The sequence below is a fragment of the Mercenaria mercenaria genome, chromosome 17, assembly GCF_021730395.1.
Source record: "Mercenaria mercenaria strain notata chromosome 17, MADL_Memer_1, whole genome shotgun sequence".
NCBI classification, from domain to species: domain Eukaryota; kingdom Metazoa; phylum Mollusca; class Bivalvia; order Venerida; family Veneridae; genus Mercenaria; species Mercenaria mercenaria.
The window spans coordinates 27,116,263-27,139,976 of NC_069377.1; the positions used below are offsets into that span (position 1 = coordinate 27,116,263).

At 35.8% G+C, this 23,714-nt stretch overlaps 2 protein-coding genes across 2 annotated transcripts; both read right to left on the reverse strand.

The window, feature by feature from the left end:
- Positions 1 to 320: 320 nt before the first annotated feature.
- LOC123535871 (uncharacterized) lies at positions 321 to 1,814 on the reverse strand. The gene has a single exon (XM_045318625.2). The coding sequence runs from the start codon at positions 1,812 to 1,814 to the stop codon at positions 321 to 323; it is 1,494 nt and encodes a 497-aa protein (XP_045174560.2).
- A 15,703-nt stretch (positions 1,815 to 17,517) lies between these two features.
- On the reverse strand, positions 17,518 to 19,233 carry LOC123535858 (uncharacterized). The gene has a single exon (XM_045318613.2). The coding sequence runs from the start codon at positions 19,231 to 19,233 to the stop codon at positions 17,518 to 17,520; it is 1,716 nt and encodes a 571-aa protein (XP_045174548.2).
- Between the last annotated feature and the right edge of the window lie 4,481 nt (positions 19,234 to 23,714).

Sequence of the window (23,714 nt, forward strand, 5' to 3'; positions counted from 1 at the left end):
TAACAAAAATTAGCAACTGTAAAACCCCATACTTTAATAAAAAGATTAGTAAAATATATGCTAACAAAACGTAAATTTTAGTTGTAATGAAACGTTTTCAATCTGATAAGATTATATAAGACATAATTTAACTGTTTATAATATCAGTTTAGCTATCTGTTTACATTGAAATGATAGGGATTAAAAGTTTAAATTTTATGACATAAGTTACTTACATATTTTTATCTACGTATATAAATGATAAAATGAAATACAGAAACAAGTGAAAATCATGTCACACAGTTGCATGATCAAAAATGTTTGCTGTGTCAATACACACGTTATTTTGCACTTAACACAATCATCTGATCAGTAAAACACCCGACATAGACCTCATGTTGATCACGATTATAGCACATAGACCGTGGATACGACAGACCATCTATCATAGTCTGACATTGCTTCAAATCACCCGAGATACGATGTATGCTCCCATTTCCCCTACAGCAGCACACTAGCAAGGATCCATCGTCTAGCATCATCATTCCCCGCGGATCTTTTAAGTCTTTATTTTTGTATTCAGCAGATATATCACCTTGCAATGTTATACTGAAGACACTGCCGCTACCCTTATCAACGATGAAGATATGTCTCAGATCCTTACTTAGCAGTAAGAAGCATGGTTTGTCAAATCTCTTATCATCCAGTAAAATTGTGTTCTGGACGTTACCTTGTGTATCTGTAATAAATACACACTTCGGGTCACTGCTAACTATGTAGAAATGATCTTGATGATAAGCTATACCTTTACATTTTCCTTTAACAGGAAATTTGCGGACAATTGACAGTTTACCTGCTGTTGTCATTATAAGAATCTCTTTCTTCCATGGCATTGTCACAGCAATCTGATCCTGCGGCATTACTTCAATGTCCCATAGTTGTAAAGAAAGTGTTGTCTCTTCTATTACAGCTTCATTTTTTATGTCAACAACTTTCAGTTTCTCATTGTTATAGTCAGCCGCCACAAGTGTGTTAGAGGACAGAACAACACATGCTGTGAGGCAGCATTCAGTCTGATCTGATTTCGTCTTTATATTTATGTTTCCATTTTTGGTTAATTTTTCTATCGGTTTTCTCCCCTTTGTTGTTACAAGAGAAGAAGAGAGTGCTAGCTTTCCAAGGGCATTTTGTCTTGAAAGTATGTTTTCCAGATCCTGGTTTTGCTCAAATGTGTATTGCATGTTTGTCTTTTCTAAACTTCTGTCTACCTCCTTTATTTCTTCTGACTTTAGTTTGGATTTAGCTTGTTTCATTGTAATGTAAAGATGTCCATTCTGTTGTGAGGCTTTGTAATCTTGTAGTTTCGACTGTAGTTGTTTGATATCTAAAGAAATGTCGGTACAAGTATTAAGCACTTCCTTTACTGTTTGTTTATCTCTGGATTTCTTTCTTTCAGCATCTTTCTGAATTTGCTTTTGTAGTTGGTCTAAACGATCATTTATCTCTTTGCGAAACGTTGTAATTTCTTCGAGTAGCTTATCATGACAGTAATTAAATTCTTTTTCTCTACATGAGGCCAACTTTATAACATCCTCGACTTCATTCACCTTCTGGTTAAGCTCACTCAGTACCTCTCTGAATTCTGCACTGTCCCCAATACCAGCACATTTATCAGGTATATAGTCAATGTCACATGCTCTGTGATTCAGGACGATACAATCGTTGCAGCCGAGAGCTTCATGTTCTGGACAGAAAAATTTAATCACTTCCTTTTTGTGCACTTGACACTTCTCAGTGCATTCGTCTGACTCCTTGATAACAGCTTGTTTATCCATATTATCTTTGTTGACCAAGTGATGTTGTTTGGTCGCCTTTATCCTTTGATGATAAGCATATATGTATCGACTATCGAACTATGATGAAGTTGCTCAGAAACATGTTTTATTTTCTATTTTTTTTTTTTTGTGTGTGTGTGTGTGGGGGGAAGGGGGCGGTGGGCGTACGTGGGCGGGGGCATTTCAGGCTTAAAATTTTAAAGTTTCAATTTAATTTGCGTTTCCTAATTCGAATTGCAAACTTCAAAATATTTTGCATTTTGCAGTTCGGATTGCAAAATGAATTTGTTCTTTGCGTTTCAGAATTCAAGATTTCAATATCAATTGAGCTTTGTAATTTGAATAGCAAACTGCAAAATATATTGCACTTTGCAGTTCGAATTGCAAAATGATTTTTTATTTTCGATCAATATATGTATTGAATGCGATAAAGTTGCTCAGAAAGACGACATTGATTGGGGTTTTCAGACTTGAAAATTTAACATTTCAATCTCAGTTGGTTTTATAATTTAAATTGCAAACAGCAAAATATTTCGCATTTTGCAATTCAAATTACAAGCACAGAAGTGAGTGAAATATTAAATTTTGAAGCCTGAAAATCATTTTCTCAGAAAGCAAATCGCGGAATATATTTCTTGAACCGCAAAATTAAAATCTAGCATAAAACTGCTGTTCTTGACACGTTTCGAAGATGTTTTTAATAGGAGAATAAACGTGTTCACGTGTTCACGTGCTATCAAAACAGTTTTTATACATGCGCGTTTTATGCTAGAATTGCGTTAACGCATGTTCATTTCGTGTTATAACATCTTCAGATGACGTTGGTACTCTCGCCCTAACGAGATTGGGCACCAACCGATCCCTCGGGATTGTGCAGATGGTATAACAAGGAAAAACATGTGTTATCCATACATTCATTTTGAAATTCAAACTGCAAAATATGTAGCGCGAATGAGAATGAACCATGTTTAATTCAAAATTCTGAAAAGCTCAAAACATTAACATCTTTCTCGGAAAGCAAATCTCGATTATTTTATATCTTAAACGGCGAAAAATCATTTTTCAATTTATAGCAAAGATTTTGCAGTTAGCAATTAAAACTACAAAGCGCAAAAGTGACTGAAATGTTCGATTTTAAAGCCTGAAATATATTCATTTTTAAATACTGAAAAGCTCAATACTTCACAATTCATATATATCATGAATAATAAGTAAAACTTCATTTTGCCATTCGAATCGCAAATCGCAGAAAAGAAAAACAGTTTGCAATTAAAAATACAAAGCGCGGACTCGACTGAAATATTCAATGTTAAAGCCCGATTTGCTCAAAATATTAACATTTTTTCATGGAAAGCGAATCGCGGATTATATATATCTCCCGAACTGCAAAATAAAAGTTAATTTTGCAGTTTGAACTGCAAAGTGCAAAATGCAAAATATTTTGCAGTTTGCAATTCAAATTACGAAGTGCAAATTTGATTGAAATCTTAAAAAGGCCTGAAAAGGAAAAAAACAACAATAGAATCTTTCTTAGAAAGAGAATCGCCTTCATATATATCTTGAACAGCAAAATGAGAATTCATTTTGCAATTTGAACTTAAAATGCAAAATGTTTTGCAGTTTGCATTTCAAATTTCAAAGTGAAAATTACATTGAAATGTTAAATTTCCAAGCCTGAAAAGCAAATTACAATAGCATCTTTCTCGGAAACCGAATCGCTGTTTATATACATTTTAATTCATTTTGCAATTCGAACTGCAAAATGTGAAATGTTTTGCAGTTTCCAATTCATATAACAATGTGCAAAAAAAAAAGATTGAAATGTTTAACTTTTAATCCTTAAAAGCCTAAAACAATAAAATCTTTCTTACAAAGCGATCGTGGTTTATATAAGTCTTGAATAGAAAAATATAATTCATTTTGCAATTCAAACTGCAAAATGTTTTGCAGTTTGCAATTCAGATTACAAATTGCAAATAAGATTGAAATGTTAAATTTCAAAGCCTGAAAAAGCAATTGCGCTTCATATCGTGAATCGCAAAATGAAATTTCATTTTGCAATTCGAACTGTTTTGCAGTTTGCAATTCATATAACAATGAACAAAAAAGATTGAATTATTAAAGTTTCAGTCCTAAAAAGCCAGAAACAATAACAGCTTTCTCAGAAAGCAATCGTGGTTCATACAAACCTTGAATTGCAAAATAAAAATTCATTTTGCAATTCGATTCACAAACTGCAAACAGCTGGTAGTTTCCAATTCGAATCGCAATCTGCTAAACAGTTTGCAGTATGCAATTCGAACTGCAAAATGCAAAATAGTTTGCGGTTTGCAATTCGTACTGCAAACTGCATACCAACTTAACGCCTATAACTATGGCTGTACTCGAAACGTTTCCATGCATGATACTTCTTTTCAACTTTTCTAACGCAGTAAGAGTCCATCCATTTTGGTTTTTAAACTTTGACTAACAATTATAGGAATAGATCTGCAACTTACATACAATGATAAGAATAGATTTGTTACTTACATGAAATTATCAGAATAGATCTGCGTCAGTGTTTTTGTTGCGATACTATATTTTATCTACCGTTTTAGATTAAGGGCATATTAGAATCGAAATAATTTATAGCAAAAGAGTGTTTTAACACTATCTATACTCTTGGAGCGGCAATACGTCTTACAAATAATTTCACGAGGGCTGCGCCCCGTGACATTATTACGCCCGACGTATAACCATCCATCGTGCATAGATAGTGTTAAAACACTCTTGCTATAACTTATTTCTTAATTATAGGAATAGATATGTAACTACATACACTTCACTACAAAACTATTTACGTCAGTAATGCTCAGTTATCTAGTATAAACACTTCAACATGAACAATAAAACAAGGACAGCGATCAAATGTGAATACCTTGAAAGAACGCAGTCTTCCATAAACTACAGTATCATTTTCAAAGGAGTAAAATCAGACAAAAGCAGTTTTATGTAAAAGCTGATACGTATCATTATAAGACAAGAGCCATGTCAGACATGGCTAATCCCCCCACCGGGCATATCATAATTGAAGGATGTGGTCCGCATCAGGGGTTTTAAGATGTGGAAGAAAGAATAAGTCAGTAGTGAGGTGGTTTACTGCTAAATTTTATTAATTTTCATGAAGAGTATAACTATGACGTTTTTCTATATGGCTACTGTAAAAAGAAGGAATGGAAAGCTAACAGGGAACAAGAGTGCCAGAATGTCACAATATATGCCCGTCAAAGCAAATTTCTTTACTCTAGCAGCTGTATTTGCAAATGGAATGTTAATTTTGTGGTTGTTTAGTAATCATTGTAAGTCTTTTGTTTTTTAAAGTCCACAAAAAAACTCCTTACTAGGTAGAGATACCTTATATATAATAAAATTAATAAAATACACCTAAAACTGGAGAGTAACATCTATGCTGTACCACAGAAAAGTGGTCTTGTTTTTTCGCTAGGGTCAATTATAAAAATGTTACAATATAAGTTATTTATAGTAACAACTAAGGGAAGTTAATCTTTAAAAAAAAAAAAAAAAAAAAAAAATTGCAAGTCCACACAAAAATCTTTATCAGGAAGAGACTGGTCAAAATACACCTCAAAATTGGATTTAGCATGTTTGTTGTACTACAGAAAAGTGGTCTCGATTTTTCCCTATGACTAGTAATGAAAAAGTTACAATAAAAGCTATTTAAAGTAACAACAAAGGGAAGTAATTCTAAAGAAGGGAACTGCGCATGACACTTCGTCTCATGATGGTGTATAATTGTGCGAAGTTACATCAAAATCCCTCCATGCATGAAGAAGAAATGCTTCGGACAAAGTCATTCTTGTATCTGACCTTTGGCCTCTAAGTGTGACCTTGACCTTAGGCCTAGTGACCTGGATCTTGCGCATGACACTCCGTCTCGTGGTGGTAAACATTTGTGCCAAGTTATATCAAAATCCCTCAATGCATGAAGAAGAAATGCTCCGGACAAGGTTTTTATTCTTGTATCCTTTGACCTCTAAGTGTGACCTTGACCTTAGACCTAGGGACCTAGTTCTTGCGTATGACACTCCGCATCGTGGTGGTAAACATTTGTGCCAAGATATATCAAAATCCCTCCATGCATGAAGAAGATATGCTCCGGACAAATTTCTTTAAGAAAATATGATAAAGGGGAATAACTCAAAAAATAGGCAAGGTAGAGTTATTGTTCTTGCACACTGCACTTCCTCCCAATGTGTTCTATCAGTGTATGAAGTTTGAAGAAAATCCCTCAAGTACTTTTGGAGTTATGCTCCGGACAAATATCGTTGCGGACGCACGGACGGACGGACGGACGGACGGACGGAGAGCATTTCTAATATCCCCTTCACCTTTGGTGGGGGGATAAAAAAGCAACTTGCCATACAATCACAAAGTATTTATAAATAAGTAAAATATTAAACTGTCCATTCACGCATCTTTACAGCAAAGGTTAATATCTCCAAACTGATATAGTTTGGTACCCATTCAATCTATTTTTGGAGATTCACGGCCAAAGTAACCGAATTAGGCGTTTTGACCAATATTGCATATTTTGCACGTGCAGAACATGTGCACCAACATGCACGTATTCGTTTACACTTTTGGCATTACTGACGAAACTCCTACTAGAAAAACACTTGTAGTTCAAACATCTTTTTCATCCATGAAAAAAAGCAGCAATCTAGGGTTCGGAACAGATTGCCAAGATAATAATCAACTCTGCTCTTGAGTAGCCTGGGAATCCAGTCTGACAATTTCTAACCTTTTTTCTACCTGCAAATTGACAAGATAATAATATCAAAAACTCGATGAATGCCAATCAAATTAACACTAATTAGAGCAAATTAAGTGGGATCATTAATGCATCATTAATAGGTCATCGTCTGCTGTTGTTAGGTCATAGTCCGTTGGTAATATGCAGCCTTCTATTGGTGATATGACAAGACAAGACAAAATTGTATTATGATAACTTGTACACATATTGGTACATCGTTATATACAAACAAAATTGTAAATGAAATTCGTATAAGTCAGTGAACTAAACACATGAAGTAAGAAAATATATACAGATATGGTATTATTTTGTAAATATTATGGAATCGTCAAGTTAAGACCAGATAAATTGAATGAAATATGTGTGTATACATTTCTGTGAATTTTATCCACTCGATAGAAAACATTATTAACTTTAAGTGGAGAATGAAGCAGTTTTTAATTGAAAATACATAGATACTATGGATTAAATATTAACTTTAAGTGAAGAATGAAACATTTAAATTATTAATAATAAAAGTATGGATTACTACATTTAGGTAGTCGTTACTAGGGGAGGCAACCCATGCATGAATCTTATACTATTTCCTTTATTAAAGTAACAAAAAAGTATTTAACCTTTTCAACATGGTTTCAAAGGGCAAACCTTTAAACTTTTAAAGCGTCCTGTAAACGCAACGCACGTCGTATGAATAGTTGGTTGATCAATACGAGAAAATGATTACCGCATTAAATAAGTAAGCTCGTTTCTTGCAATATTTGCCTTAACTAAGAATTGACAAAGATACTTTAAAGTTTTTTTATTCTTAGATTGAAGTAGTTGCGTAAATTTAAACACACTCGGGCGGATATAATAGTAACGCTTGATGAATTGTACTCGCAAATATTCTAACGCTTTGCACACAATCACAAAATTATACTCGTCTTCTATCTCGTTTGAATCACAGAGCAAACAGACTCTAAGCGATCTCTCCCGTACCTTCCGGACTCGATGCGAAGCCTGTGCGCGGACATACGAAGCCGTGACAATGCGCTTCTAAGAGATTTACACGGTAGTTTGTCCAAATAGGTCTCATATTCAAACTTATCTTTTACATGAATATACAGTTGTGACAAAACACTTGAATTTCGCAAATGCATTTGCCAGTCTTGTAAATAGCAGTCAATAAGTCTTTGCTTAAAAATTGGCAAGAATTGCTTCAAACTTAAGCTATCTGGAAAGTGCCATATTTCAGCAAAACGCAATACAGTAAGCAAGCTTTTAACTTTACCTGCCAAATTATTTATGCCATTTTCGCATTTTTCACAAGCACTAAGGTAAATATTTTTCAAAATAATGTTTTCTGTATTGATTAACTTAAACCAATACTTAATTATATGTAGATACCTCGTTATGTAAAGCGGATAACGACCTAATTCCCCGTAAACTGCTACGTTACTAGTGTTAAGTTTGACCCCTAAAATGGACTTGCAGAATTCAAGCTGTATACTCTCTATTTGTTTCGACTTTGTGAAACCCCATATCGGGCATGCATAATTTAATACTGAGCCCACGAATGCATCGAATATGTCATCGTCTCATGTTGTTAGGTCATCTGCTACTGTAGAGATTTGAGAGATATAGTAGTCGTCTGCTGGTGATATGTCATCGTCTGTTAGTGACAGGTCATCCTCTGATGTTGTCAGGTCATCCTCTGCTAGATATTCATAGCGGTGCATAATTATTTGTGTATTTACAGATCCCGTTATCAATGGTCCAGAGTCCTGAACTCATATGAGCAGACATAATCTTCTAGCCAGGTGTTATTTTGGACTGCGATATTCATTTTAATGGATACGACCAGCTATTTTATATAGCAAAAAGTTGGTGGTTCACAAGCTGACGATGACCTACATTTATTGCATATGTTACTAAATATAGTAACAAAATTACACTGAATTTAAACGTATATGAACAGCGTAAGACCGATATTCGCGTTCGTGTGAGCTGGTGTGCCTGATATCGATATCAGGCACACTTCCGGGTCGGGTGTTCCAAAAATCCATATCAGGCACACTTCCGGCTGTTCAAAACATCAAGATTTTATACTTCCACTGGCAGAATGTCAAGTATATACAAACTAACATTTATTTCACAAAAGAATACATGGTAAGAATACATAATTTTGCTAGCTTCTTCTTCTATCGAAACTACAGCACTAAAATGCACGAATTTAAAACAAATGGAAATGACGTCAGCGTCGTCAGAAAACGTTGACGTTCCCGCACATTAAAGGTCAGAGACCACCAATTCAAAAAAGTACAGGGAACTTACTGGGAATGAGGTAAGTGTATACCTGGGAATAAGGTAACGTCTGTGCGTTCTGATTGGTCAGTCATGTAAACAAACCCAGGAAGTGATTATTTTTTCAAAATTGATATTTTTTCACTGCATTTACAGTATTTTATTATACATTTTGACAAAATTTGCTACATTTTATGTGTATTGAAAAAAAGTTTTATCAAACGAATTTCTCCCGCCATGTCAATGATGTAAACAGGGGGTCATCTCATTCACACGAAAATTACTTAAATAAAGTATCACTATTCATATGTTTTTCGTCCGATATTTTGGTAGAACTAAGATTGTTCTTGAAAAACTTGTAATTAGGTATACCTGTTTCGATGTATGGAAGGCCGTACACACCATAATGTTACAATGTTAGTCTATGGGTAAACAATTGGTGGTCTCTAACCTTAAATAAACGTTCAAAGACGCTGTGCAACATGAAATTATTTTAATGTCGTTTTCCCTTTAATAGTATAGTGGAACATATGCAATAAAAAGGTTATAAAACAGGACTAGTGTGCCTTAAGGCTAAAGCCCTCGGGCCAATATCTCTTCTAGTATGCCAATATCGCCTTAAAGCACACCAGCCCGGTATGATAATCTCTAAGTATCACTAACAGACAATGACGACTGCATATCTCCGGCAGAAGATGACCTAACAACAGCAGACGATGACCTATCACTAACAGAGGATGACATAACACCAGCAGACGACTATATATCTTTATTGTTAACGAAAAGAACTGCGGCCTTCGCCATCAGTTTCCCATTTCAAGAGCAAATACATAAAAATTACAGAACTGATGAATGGCAAAATGTAGATAAATGATTTAAGCATCGAAAGAATCTTCTAAATTACCCGTAAATACACAAATATGCGCCGCTTCAACGACAAAAACTGTGGCCTTACGCCATCAATTTCTCTTTCCAAGTGAGCATGCGTTGTGCAAATTAGCCTGGAGATCGAAAATTAGAAGAGATAAGTATCTATAGCTTGTTGATTATGAATAAGTAATACGGGTAAAGACTGTATGAAAAATAATGCCTAACCATGACTTCTAGAATGTTCATAGTAAAATTATTGGCAACGGACAACTGACGTCTGCTCATCCCTCTATACTCACAGCTCCCCCTGAACCTTTGTTTCAGGTACACTAATAAATGACTGTGTTACACTCACCTGTATTTTATGTACAGTGTCATGTTTTTGTTATTCCTCGGCAGACGGTTCCTCCCAATGACCTTCAACTACCACAGGTTAATTACTGTTCTTTGTACACTTATACTCTCCAGAGCTCAACTCATCCAGTCTTCTTCCTGAAGAAATATTTATTATGTCCAGATAATATCATGTTGCCACATTCTTTTTATGAGCTGGTTAAACTGAACATTTTTTGTAATGAGAAGCGTCTTGTTTAAATATTATAGTAAACATTTGCCTATCATAAATGCTATAGCAGATTGGAAGAGATGTCAAATATGTGTTATTAAACTGATCTTATTAACTGTTGCAGAGACTGAACGTAAATTTGACAATGATACAGCAAAATTCTGAGACTTGTCTCAAACCCCAAGTTTTAAACCTCTGTGTCTGGACTCACGGTCAAAAAGTTGGTTTTGTCTGTGTCTGGTCCCACGGTTAAAAAGTTGGTTTTGGGGTCTTATAAAACAATTCTTTCATTGGTTTATATCAAGATGAATACCATTGGCTTGACAGGAATTTCTAGTAAGTTATTGTATCAATTCGGGCTAGGTTTCAAATAAGAAAGCTTTAACTTAAAAAAAAAGAATGTCCATATTTTCCAACCTACCTTTCATTTGCCGAAATACATCTTTCTCAATGTCCAACGCGACTGACACGGCTGACCTAAATGCCCTCTTCTTCCTGTTCTCCATCTTGGACTTAACAACTACAAAAAATATATAATCTCTTTTAAATATACAAAACAATTCCCAAATTTAGGCAGATTTGAATGATACAGTAACTAGGCACAATTAATGTTTACTGAATAAATATGAACATAACAACCTTTTATTGATCGGAAGTAAACACATTTAGCCGTAACGTTACAATAAGGAAAGCCTTAATCAAATCAGAAGTCGTATAATCAGAGAATCCCATATGTACGTGCTGAACTGATGAAATTCAAGTTTATATATATATTGATTTTTCAACTTAGTTTACTTGACAGTGTTGTAACTTACACATGAAGAATAACACCCAGCCCGCCCGCTGAGTGCAGATCTACAGAACGCGAGATCGTGAGTTGGATTCCCGGGCAAGACGTACGTTAAAAGTCATTTTGTCTTGTATTATTCCTCCCCTACCTCTGCATAATATGAGGAAGTTGACAGTTACTTGCGGAGAACAGGTTTGTACTGGTACAGAATCCAGGAACACTGGTTATGTTAACTGTCCGATGTTACATAACTGAAAAACCGTTGAAAAATGGCGTTAAACCCAAAACAAAACATGAATAATATCCAATGTCAGGATAAGAGCACATTCTATCCGTTATGGAGTGTAAGACTGCCCAGCAAAATGGTTCAATTCCATAAATGGGAACTTGCCGCATACCGACCAGCACCTTGCCCGCAAAATTGTCTTTCCCACAGATGGCACTACTTGCCGCATAGCACCTTGTTCGCAAACTTGTTCAATCCCATAGATGTCGCTACTTGCCGCATAGCGACCAGCACCAAGTTTTACTCATTTTTGTGACTTTTCCTATTTGGCTTACCTGATCACAGCTGTCACAATTCAATGAAATTACGCCCACTTGTTACCGTTGTTGCGTTTCATTTTAACTTAACTGATCATTAAATAGTGCGTCCAGTGAAAGCTGCTTTTAGCATCATAGTGTTTGTCATTGAATGGTTTTGACTCAGTGTTGTAAGCCGAATGTCCATGCAAATCTTGTTTATGTCTTTGAAAATCGATCAGTACAAAGTGATGCATTTTATCAAATAATTGAAGACATATATTGAAGCATTTGACATGGTTCCCAATAGCATGAAATAGTGTATAAAAGTCAATTATTTTAGGGGTAAGTCTAGGTCAAAACTTGATGGGAAGCAATTTTATTCTCTGTAGTGACCTAAGTCATTTTTGTGTAATCTGTTTAGAGATAGATTAAAACAGTCTTTTTTAAAAAACGATTAGATTTAATATATCCTTTTAAAATATAGTAAAAGAAAAAGAAACGCTTTTAAAATGTAGTAAAAGAAAAAGAAGCCTTCGAATAATTTAGCGACTATAAGTTTATAAAGCCTTTCATGCTACCTTAAGTAAAATAATACCTTCTGTCAGTTAGACCTGACATTGTTGCATTTCCCTTTAACAGGCGAATAATTCTTAAGTTTCCATCGTTTACTTCGAACAAATAAATTACATACCCTTGTATTTTTAAATGAAGTTCTCTAGAATAATTATAATATCTATTCCAGACAAAAAAGATAGAAAACGTTAATTAAGTTAGTTCTACACGTTTGATAAAACGTAATGGCGTAATGTCTTGAATATCAAATTTCTTCGCATCTAAACTCCAAACAATGATTTTATTCAATGACAAATCACTGTTTGGGATATATTATTTCTTAAATAAAGCATGGACTCGGTATACGGACAGGAAAACAATTTCGTGATTTAATAGCTATCTGTGAGTAAAGACATCTAAACGACAATATAGATCTCAATTATATATCGCATATGCTAATTTGCAACTGTTGGAAGTTTCAGTATAATCTACATTGCAGAAAATTTATTTCTGCGGACAGTTCATCAAAACTGATTTCCCCATAGACTTCCATTATGAAAACTAAACTTACTTCAGATTCACTTTTTTTTAAAAATCAGTCTGGCAGAAACCACATAATTTTATTTGAAGTTTTTTTTTAAAATATATTATTTGATCCTGACGTGCAGAGCTACTTTAAGTATAGAATAATAGAAAAAGCGTGCCGCCCATAAGGGTCCTTGTCTTAGCCTCCGGCCCATATGTACGTTAAGTTTGTTGTCTCTTATTTTGGAGATGTTATCTCCACTTCACGGCCATATATATGACAATAAATGCAATATCATTAGTTATAGCTCTTCAAAAATATATTTTAGTATAATGTCCCTTGATTCTGTACAAGTACTTGATTGTTCTCCTCTGCAAGAAACTGCCAGCTTCTCGACTTTAAATAGTGGTAGAGAAAAACTTATTTCAGACAGAGTGTCTTCTAACAAACCGTCACAGAAGACATACGCCTTGTCCGGGTATTGAACTCACAACCCCACCATCCATAGAGCTGCGCTTTCCCTCGATCTTGAGCACAGCAGACGGGTTAGCCAAACATTATTGATCAAAAATAAAGGGACTAGACTAATTGTTCAAAATTTTGCGATCAAGGGATGCAACTCTGGAAATACTGATCAGACCTGGCAAATAATCAAACTTGACCGATATAATGTACGTATTACATTGTAATATTCTCTCCTAATCTAGTTAAGGCTAACAAAGAGATGAAAAGGCTGAGTGTTCACAATGTGATTGTTTTGATAAGACAATTAACATAGCTCTGGTCGAACTGGTCTTATATTACCCGCAATAGCAAAAATAAAACGGACGGATTGCTATAAATACTACTCAACAAGTACATTTTAACTACAGGATTTTTGGGGTGGGGTTGCGGGATGTTAGCGCCGTTTTTCAACAGTGATTATGTTATATAACGCTTGCTATATAACCTAACCAGTGATGCTACATTGTAGATTCATACAGTACTAATCTGTTCTCCGCATGTAAGTGCCAACTTCTCCACATGAATTAGAGTCGGATACCGAAATGACTTCAGACACAATCGTCACAATATGCGACTTGCCCGAGGATCGAATTTTCAACCCTGTGATCCGTATACCCTCCCTAGCTAAGCTAGCGGGCTTTAATGATATGAAAGAAATAAAAAAAAGATGGGGGGCTGGGGTAAAAAAGGATGGACTCTTTCAAAGTTTGATTAAGCTTACACATTGCGGATGTTTTTGTTCTTAAGTATTTACATATACAGTGCATTTAATTCTACATACTTCAATAAATTAGCTATCCCTGCTTTTGTTATTTAGTCACCTTCCTTACACATTTTGTATATAACTTGTGTTTAGAACCACAACGCTAGTGAGATATTTCAATTTTACTTGACAGTGCAGTTAGTTTAAACTTGTGATACACAGCCTTAACAGTATGCTGTTGTTGTTGAGTATTGCTTTTTCTATACTGTTTACCTAAATGTCATGAATGACTTTGTAGCGTTGTCTTTCTCATTCGTTAATTGGACATCTCAAATATTCCAGAGAGAATGCAAAACGTAGCAAATTTACCTCCAGCGCTATTTAGAAAAGCAAATATATTTCTCCCGAACAGGAAATGCAGAAGAACTGTTGAAAGTGAAGAAAAGAAATGTAGTATGCTGGTGATATGTCATCGTCTGCTAATTAAAGGTCATCGTCTGCTGGTAATTTGCAGTCGTCTGCTAGTATGCCATCGTCTGCTGGTGATACGTCATCGTCTGCTTGTAATACGTTATTGTCTGCTGGTGATATGCCATCTTCAGCTGGTGATACGCCACCATCTGCTGCTGAAATGTCACCATTTGCTGATCAAATGCCGTCGTCTTCTGGCACTTGGTTATCTTCAGCTGGTGATATGCCATCGTCTACTGGTGTTATGCCATCGTCTGCTGGCGATAGGTTATCGTCTGCTATTTACAATAGGTGATCGTCTGCCGCAGATACGTTATAGTCTGCTGGTGATATGCAGTCGTCTGCTTTCGATGGTGATATACCATCGTCTTCTAGTGATGTACCAACGTCTACTGGTTATAAGTCATCGTCTGTTGTTAATAGGTCATCGTCTTTGGTGATATACCATTGTCTGCTGGTGATATACCGTCGTCTACTGATGATAAGTCATCGTCTGCTGTTGATAAGTCATCGTCTGTTGTTGATAGGTCATCGTCTTCTGGTAATATGCCGTCGTCTTCTTGCACTTGGTTATCATCTGCTGGTGATATGCTATCATCTTCTGGTGATATATTATCGTCTGCTATTGATAGGTCATCGTCTGCAGGTGATATTCAGTTTTCTGCTGGTGATATGCTGTCGTCTTCTGGTTATATACCATCATCCGTTGGTGATATATTTTCGTCTGCTGGTAATAAATCATCATCTGCTGTTGAAAGGTCATCTTCTGCTGGTAATATGCCGTCGTCTTCAGGCACTTGGTTACATTTGCTGGTGATATGCTATCATCTTCTGGTGACATATTATCGTCTGCTGTTGATAGGTCATCGTCTGCTGGTAATATGCAGTCATCTGCTGGTAATATGTTGTCGTCTGCTGGTTATATACCATCGTCTCTGGTGATATATTTCGTCTGCTGGTAATAAGTCATCGTCTGCTCTTGATAGGTCATCTTCTGCTGATGAAAGGTCATCGTCTGTCTGTGTATATCGTCGTCTGCTGGCGATATGGCATCGTTTGCTGACGATAGGCCATCGTCTGCTTGTTATTATATCATTGTCGCCTGGTGGTATGTCATCATCTGCTGGCGGGATTTCATCATCGACTGGTGACAAGTTATCGTCTGCTGGTGACAGGTCATCAACTGCTGGTGACAAGTCATCGAGTGCTGGTGACATATCATCATCCGCTTGTGATAGTTCATCGTCCGCTGATGACAGGCAGGCGCGTAGCTGGTCATACGCGCAGACGCACATGCTGTCGTATTATTTTCAGAAGTGAAAAAAAAAGTTTTTTCTTCATAAATGCAATAAAAATTAGATCTAAAGGAGGTTAAGCGTGATATGAAATCTAAACAGTATTATCCATTATTACCGGAACCGTCTATCACTAAAAATATCTTCACCAGTGCTTGTGTAAAAGGGAGATAATCCATAGGCGGTGTACACACGGATCCCTTAACAATGTGTTATGCACCTTTGTTTACACAGCAGGAACAAATTTCAAAATGACATTGTCCATTATAGAATATGAACTTCCTTATCAAGATGTATTTGTTAATGGAAACGGTTTCTAATATGAACAAAACGACGACAACAGCAAACGGGGACACTATGTTTGCTTTTCTAAGAAGGTAATCCAGCGACTTTACATAAGTTATTTAGATCTATCTAGATCGATTTGATTTTTGAACTAGATGCTACAGTAGTTTGAAATATACAAATTTTAATGTTGAAGATTATAATTATGGTTTGAAATCATGTCTTAATAAGTACAATATAATTATTTGTATCAGATCAATAAACCTTTAATCAATATAATTATTATTCATTCATCAATTACAATGTAACTAATTAACCTAGACCACATGCAAAAAGTAGATAATTGTTGAGAAGTTTTTTACAAAATCAATAAATAACTGTTATCATGGTAGTGTAATAGACATTCAAAGAATAATTATTTTTTAATTTAGATAGTTTATAGTTGAAAAAAAAAACAAAGACAAATATCAAACAGGGAATGCCAGTATTTTTTCAAGCCAACGTCTTCTGGTGATATGTAATCGTTTGCTGGCGATAGGCCATCGTTTGCTGGCGACATGTCATCGTCTTCTTGTTATATACAGCATTGTTAAATGGTGGCAAGTCATTATATCCTGTTGACAGGTCATCAACTGCTGGTGGCTTTGTACAGTGTTCCGAACATAAAGGCTTTATAATTATAATGATAGTGACTTTTAGAAATAATGTTGATAGACTTCAGTCTACAATTTTGAATATTCATGTAGGCCTATTTAGTCATGTTTATTGAAAACGACAGTAGATTTAAGTGCAGCTGTGTTTTGTACAATATAAAAACCATTATATGACTCCTTCTATAAAGAGCCGACCCATAGTCTGTGCTATATAACCAGTCTTAAATTCAACACCATATTTTAATAAGCTTAAGCAGTTAAATGTTTCAAAAAACATCTAGGTAAAATCTATTTCTGGTGTCATCAAAATAAACATATTTTGGTGGTTTGCCGGTCAATATTAAAATCTATTGCGCCAGGTCCGAAGTTAGTTTGAGAAACAAAATTGATAGATGTTACTGCTAATTAGGAGATATTTTCATGTATGTTCAAAACAAATGTAAAACTGACGCTGATAGCAATGTTCATATAACTTGAAGATTTTAGTGAAGATTTTCGAACGTGAATATTCATATTTGATAATGTCAGCAAATTTTTTCTACTTATTTGAAATACATTTATTACGGTTAACTGTTAACAAGTAGCCATTGTAGAGACCTCATAAGATTACTTTACAAAATATTAATCCTGGTTGTAATCTGATAATATTATCTGAGTCAGGGTTAATCTGTTTACAATGTCACTTATCAGTTTTCTGTTCACACTGACTGATAGAGATTAAAAGTTTAAATTTTATGACAACATCTACTTACATATGTTTATGTACATAGATAAATGATAAAATGAATTTCAGTAACAAGTGAAAATCATGCCACAAAATTGTACTTGTCATGATGCAAAATGTTTGCAATGTCATAAAACACGCAGGTTATTTTGCACTTAACACAATCATCTGGTCACTATGACACCCGACATAGATCTCCTGTTTACCACGATTATAGCACATGAGCTGTGGAAACAACAGATCATCTATCATTGTCTGACTTTGCTTCAAATCATCCGAGAGACGATATATCATGCCGGTTCCCCCACCGCGGCATAGCAGCAATGATCCATCGTCTAGCATCATCATTCCCCGTGGAAATCTTAAGTCTTCGTTTTTGAATTCAGCAGATATATTACCTTGTAATGTTATACTGACGACATTGTGGCTACTATCGTCACTGATGAAGATATGTCTCAGATCCTTACTCAGCAGTAAGTACCATGGTCTGTAAAATCTCTTATCATCCAGTTTAATTGTGTTCTGGACGTTACCTTGTGTATCTGTAATAAATACACAGTTTGGATCACTGGAAACCACATAGAGAAGACCTTGATGATAAGCTATACCTCTACAGTCTCCTGTAACTGGAAACTTGCGGACAATTGACAATTTACCTGCTGTTGTCATTATAAGTATTTCTTTCTTGTCTGGCATTGTCACAGCAATATGGTCCTGAGGCATTACAGCAATGTCCCATGGATTTGAAGAAAGTGTTGTCTCTTCTATTATAGCTTTATTTGTTATGTCAACAACTTTTAGTTTCGCATTGAAAAAATCAGCCGCCACAAGTTTGTTAGAGGACAGAACAACACATCCTGTGATCCAGCATTCCCTCCGATCTGAGTTCGTCTTTATTTTTATGTTTTGTTTTTTGGTTAATTTTTCAATTCGTTTCCTCCCCTTTGTTGTTACTGAAGAAGAGAGTGCGAGATTTCCAAGGGCATTTTGCCTTGAAAGTATGTCTTCAAGATCTTGGTTTTGCTCAAATGTGTATTGCATGTTCGTCTTTTCTAAAATTCTGTCTGCCTCCTTTATTTCGTCTGACTTTAGCTTGTATTTAGCTTGTTTCATTGTAATGTAAAGTTGTCCATTCTGCTGTGAGGCTTTGTAATCTTGTAGTCTTGACTGTAGTTGTTTGATATCTGAAGAAAATTTTGTACATGTTTCAAGCACCTTCTTTACTGTTTGTTTATCTGTGGACTTCTTTTTGTCAGCATCTGTCTGCATTTGCTTCTGTAGTTGGTCTAAGCGATCATTTATCTCTTTGCGAAACATTGTAATTTCTTTGAGTAGTCTGTCATGGCATGAATCTAATTCATTTTCTCTACATGAGGCCAGCTTTGTAACATCCTCGGCCTCATTCACCTTCTGGTCCAGCTTCCTCAGTACTTCTCTGAACTCTGCACTGTCCCCAATACCAGCACATTTATCAGGTATATAGTCAATGTCACATGCTCTGTGATCCAGGACGATACAATCGTTGCAGCCGAGAGCTTCATGTGTTGGACAGAAGAATTTAATCACTTCCTTTTTGTGCACCTGACACTTTTCAGTGCATTCGTCTGATTCCTTCTTGATAACAGCATGTTTATCCATATTATCTTTGTTGACCAGGTGATGATGTTTGGTCGCCTTTATCCTTTGATGATAAGCAAAGCAGTTCTTACACAAGTATTCTTGACAGTCCACACAAAATCCATGAGCTTCTATTTGTTGACCAATCGCCAAACATGGTTCACATCTATGGTCAAAGTCCTCAGCTGAGCCTTTGGATATGGAACCTTGAAAATCAGAAACCTTTCGACCCGAAACTGCCATAGTTAGAGTTATAACTTTGAAGCTTGAATTGAATTCCAGATTTTCTTTGTTTGTTTAGCTCATGTAATTTGTTTCTTAGTTTTGCACAATATTAGAAATATCCTATTGAAATTAAATCTAAAAGAAAACTTATCGGTCCGATTTTTACTTCCTTTATGAGAAAAAAATGTGTATTTATATCGTGTTCCAATTAAATTGAACTTTGTTGTAGTCAAGGGAAAATAACGCTACGAGTCTCTACGTAATTTAACAGTGATGATTTATCTCCTATCTGTTTTGAGGAATACTAGAAAACAACTACAGTGAATTAGCGATATTTTCCGTTAAATGGGATCATGCAGCCATATTTACGAGTACGTAAGCAACTTAATCTTAAGTATTTTTATTCCTTAACTGTAATTAGAAGATAAAGCGATTCAATAAGTATTTGAGGAAGCATTGGTTTATATGTAAAAGTATGTATACTGTAAAACACACAGAAAAAGCTCTCTACAGCGTAAGTTACGCATAAATATTAGTTTACAAGCTACTAGTCTAAAAAATGTATGTATGCTCAACTTCACGATATGTCCACAACCCCTTTACAAGAATTTGCCTGACCAGGGAATTACGTTCCTTTGTGTTCCAGAGGGTCATTGCAAGGTAGTTACAGAAGATGTGTTTCAAACTAGTGGAATAGGAAATGACTGGATATCTTACATACATTCGACAGGGACATTGTCAGGTATTTGTAGAACTTGTGTTTAAAACTAGTGATAAAGGAAATGACTGCTTACCTTACAGATATTTGAGATGGTCATTGCCATTTTGCAATGTCTTCAATAAATATATAAAAATATTTCTGAAAATTCCAACAAAATATTTTAAATGAACAATTGATACGTTTGATAAACCGAAAGTGATGGCGTAACGTCATTCATCCGGAAAACGTAGAATAAAGCTAAGATATGATATTATTTAGCATCTGACACGTTAAATAATTCTAAAATTAGCGTGAAATGTGCGGTTCACTTTAATCATGGTCAAATATCTCAAAAATAAGCACACGGACCTGTACATTTTATTTCACCACATTATAGGCCATATGTTTATTTACAACTGTGAGAAGTTTCATTAAAATCTACGTTGTAGAAAAATTTCTATTCGCGAAATGGTTATGAAAGTTATGATTTTCCCATAAACTCCCATTATGAAAACATGCGTGAGGTCCAAATTTTTTTAATCAGTCTAGCAAAAATCAAGCACACGACTCTATCTGTTTTATTTTCTGAATTTCCAAAGTATACTCTGAAATTTTGAAAAATTAGAGTTTAATTAAAATCTACATTGTAGAAAAAACTTCGATCCGAAAGTGCAGAACTACCTTCATTCATTTTGCTTTTAAAAGTCACACGAATTCACATATATATCTGGAATAAACAAACGAAAGAAGAAAAATCATGACAAAGGCAATTTGATTTCTCGTTACTGCCATATCTTGAAATTATTTTGAAATAGGGCCAGTGTTATCTGACATGAAGACTTTAAAGTTACCACTGAATAGATATGGATTGGTAATAACATTGTGGGGGTTGGTAGAGTTGGGGAAGGAGGTGAATGATGACACAGGAATAAAGGACACACTACCAATAGATAGTTTTTTGGGGGAGGGAAGGAGGTTAATGTGTGTGTGTGTTGAGAGGGGGTGCGGGTGAGTGTTGGGCAAGTGAAAAGGGGATAATATAGACAGTCATGATTATGATATGATACTTAGAGACTTTTTCAAGAAACAAAAAGTAAAAAAATTATCAAGCTGCCTGCTCGTGTCTGACATAATGCACGGAGGGGCAAATAAGATCTTCCACCGCCGTTAAAGCTGGAAAGTCGCCGTAAGACCTTAACTGTAAAATTCCTACTAGGAAACAGTTAATAAAAATCATTCGTTTTCTACAGCTGCACTGGTACAAAATACAGGAAGGTTGTATAATGTGTCGAACGTCGTGTTGCATTGTATTGCGTCATGTTGTGTGTCGACCGTCTACTGTCCTAGGTCGATGCGCGACATATGATACAACGCGCGACAATGCGACAATACGAAACGACACGTGACACGACGCTTGACAATGCGACACGACGCTCGACACACGATACGACGTGTGACAATACGACATTAATGTCGCGCGTCGCTTTTCGTACATCGAAATGCCGTGTGTGATGTGGTGTCGTATCGTATTGTCGTGTGTCGTATCGCACGTGTGTCGACAGAAAATAGTTTACAAAACAACAATGCGACAGACGCATGACAATGCGACACGATGCGCGACATCAATGTCACGATGTCGTGTCGTATTGTTGCCCGTCGTATCCTGCGTCGAGCGTCGTGTCGCATTGTTGTGCTTCGTTTTGTTTTTTTGACGTCTACTCCTCTAGGCCGATGCACGACATACGATACAACGCGCGACAACACGAAACGACGCGCGACACGACGCAGGACACACGATACCACGGGTGACACGACGCGCAATATTAATGCCGTATGAGTTAAACAGGACTCCGTAGGATTCCGTAGTTTAGACCTAAAATAATTTTATAACTGTGGCGAGAACCGCGCCGAGGCTCAAACCTCAATATCAAATCAATAACGTATGTCTGGCGCGGCACCTTTGAAAAGCAAACATGCAGTTCAGAATTTCTAAACCCCTACCATAATCCACACAATGCATACTCATGCAAGCACGCACGCGCGCACTCACCTCATCTTATTTCGGGTTCAAAATTAATGAAAGTAATACCTAATTTGTAAAGACTGTTGGACTTACCTTAGTTATTTTTTTCTTCTGCTGTGCGACATTATTTAGCGTTGGTGTTGCGACATATAATGGTGAGCGAATTCTTGCAACATTTAGCGTTAAAGGTGCGACATATAGCGGCAGATGATTTTGCGACATTTAGCGGTGGTTGCGACATTTAACGTCAACCTTGCTACCTTTAACGATGGTTGCGACATTTAGCGGTGTTGGGACATTTATCGGTGCCACAGGCGTTTTGATTAGTATATTTTTATTGTAATTTGCGTACATAATACAACGGTCACGCTTCAAGTATCACAAAACAAACCATCATATCGGATCACATTTGATGAATAATAATGTAATAAGTAAATATATAAAAATACTTCAAAACATGTTGCAAGAATAAGGTAATTGCCATATATTCTCTGACCACCTCCTTCCACAAAATCATTCATTTTTTGTATACTGTTCATTCTTCCCATGCTTGGGTTCTCAGACATTGTAAGTTCCATGAAAAGTAGTTCTTATCTACATTTATAATGGTATATTATTTTCTACAAATTTTCTTTCGATTGTTTCTCACTTAATTGTACTTAGTGGAATTCCTTTCGTTTATTCTCTTCTTAAGTTCTTATCTATTTAGTGGTGTGTAAATCATATGACAATTCTGCCGCAACATATCTTTTCATTTTCTTTGCTTTTTTCCCCTTTTATTCTTTCTTATTTATTTTTCATGTTTTGTTTTTTATTGTTTCTCCCTTTATATTACACAAAGTGTAATAGTCTTGCAGTGTTCACAATTTTTAAATGATGTGTTGTTATGTTTTCTTTAGTATATTTCTGTTATAACATGTGTTTAATTTCACTGGGACGTAATATGAATAGTATTGCTTTTTAACTGTAATCCAACGCTTTCCCGTACTTTTCTCACATAAGAGTTGTTATGGGGTTTAGTGCACGAAATACAAATAAAATTTATTCTTTAACCTATTTTACATAATTTGATCTTCTGTCATTTAAACTCTTTTCAATATAATACATACTGTCTATGCCACAAAGGACTGGTACTGTTACAAGTGTTACTGCCAATTTCACGTTTTTTGCTCCTGCTACTGCCTATTTCACGTTTTCTGTTACTGCAGCTGCTACTACAGCTACTGACAATTTCACGTTTTTGCTATTGCTACTGCTGCTACTGCTACTGCTACTGCTACTGGCACTGCTACTGCTACTGGCACTGCTACTGCTACTGCTACTGCTACTGGCACTGCTATTGCTACTGCTACTGGCACTGCTACTGCTACTGCTACTCCTTCTGCCTAATTCACGTTTTTGTTACTGCTGCTGCTACTTCAGGTATATTGTCAATTTCACGATTTTGCTATGGCTACTGCTGCTGCTACTGCCAATTTCACGTTTTTGCTACTACTACTGCTGCTGCTACTGCTACTGGCACTGCTACTGCTACTGCTATTGGCACTGCTACTGCTACTCCTTCTGCCTAATTCACTTTTTTGTTACTGCTGCTGCTACTATACAACTACTGCAAATTTCACGTTTTTGCTACTGCTACTGCTGCTGCTACTGCTACTTCCTATTTCACGTTTTTTTTTTGTTTTTTTTTTGTTACTGCTGCTGCTACTACAGTTACTGTCAATGTCACGTTTTTGCCACGGCTACTGCTACTACTGCTACTGCCAATTTAACATT

Bases quoted from the DNA above. Each gene is read 5' to 3' on its own strand.
- LOC123535871 (XM_045318625.2), bottom strand. From the start codon at position 1,814: ATGGATAAACAAGCTGTTATCAAGGAGTCAGACGAATGCACTGAGAAG.
- LOC123535858 (XM_045318613.2), bottom strand. From the start codon at position 19,233: ATGGCAGTTTCGGGTCGAAAGGTTTCTGATTTTCAAGGTTCCATATCC.